General features: G+C 34.6%; 1 protein-coding gene across 1 annotated transcript in view; it reads left to right on the top strand.

Annotated features, from left to right (window-relative positions):
- LOC135202055 (uncharacterized) overlaps positions 1–766 on the top strand; it is a 159,201-nt gene extending 158,435 nt beyond the window's left edge. Inside the window, exon 16 of the mRNA XM_064231322.1 lies at positions 462–766. Within this exon, the coding sequence (XP_064087392.1) occupies positions 462–641 (180 nt within the window). The 3' untranslated portion in view covers positions 642–766. The remainder of the gene's footprint in view (positions 1–461) is intronic.
- The last annotated feature ends 2,537 nt before the right edge of the window (positions 767–3,303 follow it).

Raw genomic sequence — 3,303 nt, forward strand, 5'->3', positions numbered from 1 at the left:
GACCGAAAAGTACTCGGCTATCTCGCTTTTTCATTTTTTCCTTCGTGGCAAAAAACCCTTTAATTTTTAAACATAGCATCACGTTTTATATACTTCGTGATCAAGTTATACATACATATGTATATGTGTGTGTGTGCAAATATTTTGGGGAATGAAAGAAAAAGTAATTTTGAGCAAAAAATATTCTAAAAACATATACATTTTCTGGCTTCATTTGTCGGAGAGGGGAAATTTAAAATAACTTTTTTCATCAATGATGCTTTCCGTCGATGGAGGTTGGTAGTGAGAAGTCGGAGAGCAATTAGGTTGATGTGAATAAAATACCTCCTAATCAAATGTATTATTTAGATTTTGAAGAAAAAAATGCATGCATCATTGAATCCCTTTCCCTCCCTATCAGACAAGAAGCATTATTTCACAGAAGTCTCACCCTTAATAACAACATTGTCCATCCTTTCCAGATATGCATCATTCTGATAGCGATCATGTGTGTCCTCGCCCGCTCTCGAAAGCAGCCCAAAGAAGAAAATCATTATGCGACTTACACCATCCCCCGGAGGACGCTCTCGCCCTATCCCCCAACGACGTCAGAGGACTCGGCCACTACTCTCAAGACCCTTAGAACTACTTTAAGAGACTGAGGAGGACGCGTGCGATCTCGTGCAATTTTTTTGGGGGGCTGTCGATATAAATAGCCAGTCCTCATCTGGAAAGTAACTGGTGGTGGAGAGAGAGAGAGAGAGATTTTCCCGATTCGGAGTTAACGGATACAGTTGTATTTAAAGGGTCACGACGGATAGCCAGTCCTCATCTGGAAAGTAACTGGTGGTGGAGAGAGAGAGAGAGAGATTTTCCCGATTCGGAGCTAACGGATACACGTTGTATTTAAAGGGCTCACGACGGGTAATAGCGGATACAAGGGGATTTGACTGGTCGCTCTAAGCAATATGAACCTTATTAGTGACGGTTTGGAATCACCAAAACTTCTTGGGTAAAATTTACGGTTTTCAGGAAGGTAGGACGTTAGTCAGACTGCGTAAATATTACTCAAACGGGGTTCACCCTCATTTGGGTAAGAAAAGCTTAGTTGCATAAAATAATCACAGGTTAATGAGACGTGGGTTGCTATAGCCTCCGCTTGCAAGAACAACCACGTTGACTTCATAATTCAGATATCGAACCAAGTGTGCCAAGGGTCTTAGTAAAACAAGAAAGAGGTGAAATGAGTCAATGGCCATCTGTCTGTCAATGGGCATGGAGTTAGTAATCTGATCACCTAAAAAAATCAATGCTATGAAGTTCTCCAAAGGGTTTATGAATCTGGGTGTGTGTCATTGGGCCCCAGTGGCCCTCGAGAAGCCAAGAGAGTAAGTGAGATTGACCTGGTGTGGGTACGTGGACACTTCGAGGTATGTGCCGATCTGCCAGAGGCATCGCCACCGCAGAGCGAACAGTAAACCACGAGACAGACTTAAGTGCCATGAGTTTGTGTGAACTCTTGAGGGAACGGAAATTGGAAAGTTTATTTCAGAGCTGTTAGTGCGATGTACGGATAGTTTACAAGTAATTTACAGCGACGGAAATAAATCATTTAAGATGTGAGTGCCACGAGACGTGATTTGCTTGGGAAATATTACTGATAATGCCGAAGTAATTCAGATTATTATGGGATGAAACAGTATGGTGTACCCGAAAAAGATGGAATTGAGAGACATCATAAATTGTTTGCAAAGCATTATGTGATATAAGATAAATGTAAATGTATAAAGATTACTGAGTAAGGTCTCTATATATATATATATATATATCTATATATATATATATAGTATATATATATATACTATATAGTATATAAAATATATGATATATATACTATAATATATATAAATATATATATAATATATATATATATATAGATATATATATATACATATATATATATATATATATATATATATATCTATATATATATATATATATATATTATATAGTATATATATGTGTGAAAAAATAGCGCACTGGAACTATAACTTTACGATGAAAGTTTTTACCTACTGTTTAAATTTACTCTTTGCGATCTTGGGCCATTTGAAATACTTATATATTCTTGGCCTTTCAGTATTTCTGTAGCTAGTCATTATGCTAGACTTGGTAAACCATTAATTGTTTTGAGTTTTTATTCAGCCTGTCTGGTTTAAGGACATGTAAAAATTAAGTAAATATAAACATAGAGTTGTGATAATTCCTTTAACTTTAACTTGGGGTATGGTTTGGGTTATGATTCATCGGGATAAGCCTTTGACATTTGTTCTAATGGTGGAGGCTACTTTCTTTTGTGTTTATTCATATAATTTCGTTAATCTTACTACGTGTTTTGCAAAGGGTCATACCTTATCTATAAAGTCTGTCAAACTTCACCAAACAAGGGAAAAAATGTTTTTCGTACTGTGCATATCTGACAGTTAGGGTTCAAGAATGCTCTGATCATTTTTGCATTTGAATATTATCTTCATTCTAATCGTGTTTGGAATAGCAAGAAATCTTCACAACGTAGTGCCTGCTTTTTTCAACATTAATGTTAAAAAAAGTCACAAAATATTACCTCAAACCCGAATTCAATCTGTGAAGTGACCGTGCAGTAAAATTCACATCGGTTCTAAATTCCTTCATTATTTTCCAGTTACAATTTTTGTTTCAAAGACTAGCTGGTTTCTTAGAAAATGAAGCCTCAGAGACGGCCATTTTGACAGCAAATGTTGATTGCTTAAGTCAGTGCACCCAGCTTTTAGATAATAAACTTGAACAGTTATGACTGGGATCAGAGGCATTATTCTTCTTAAGTATAAATTCTAATCATTGGAGGTACTATTGAATATCTAATCTGGGCAGCGGGAAATTTTATATATATATATATATATATATATATATATATATATATATATATATTCATACTGATAATAATTACTCTAATACATTCGATCAAATGAATATGAATTCTTACTTCCAAATATTTATGAAGTGAATTATTAGTTATCTTCGTTTGAATAATTAAATAGTTGGAACTCTGAGTGAAGGATTTACCTACGACCTGTCTAAAGTCCGTGTGTGTGTGTGTGTATGTATGTATGTATGTATATATATATATATATATATATATATATATATATATATATGAGGTATATATATACTATATGCATAAATAACGATTCCATAATGATATACGGAGCTCGAAAATTTCAAGTTACAATTGAGTATTCCAATCTTATAATAACTTAGGAAATGTATTGTAAACTTTCACTGAGA

Source organism: Macrobrachium nipponense, chromosome 30 (assembly GCF_015104395.2).
Source record: "Macrobrachium nipponense isolate FS-2020 chromosome 30, ASM1510439v2, whole genome shotgun sequence".
NCBI classification, from domain to species: domain Eukaryota; kingdom Metazoa; phylum Arthropoda; class Malacostraca; order Decapoda; family Palaemonidae; genus Macrobrachium; species Macrobrachium nipponense.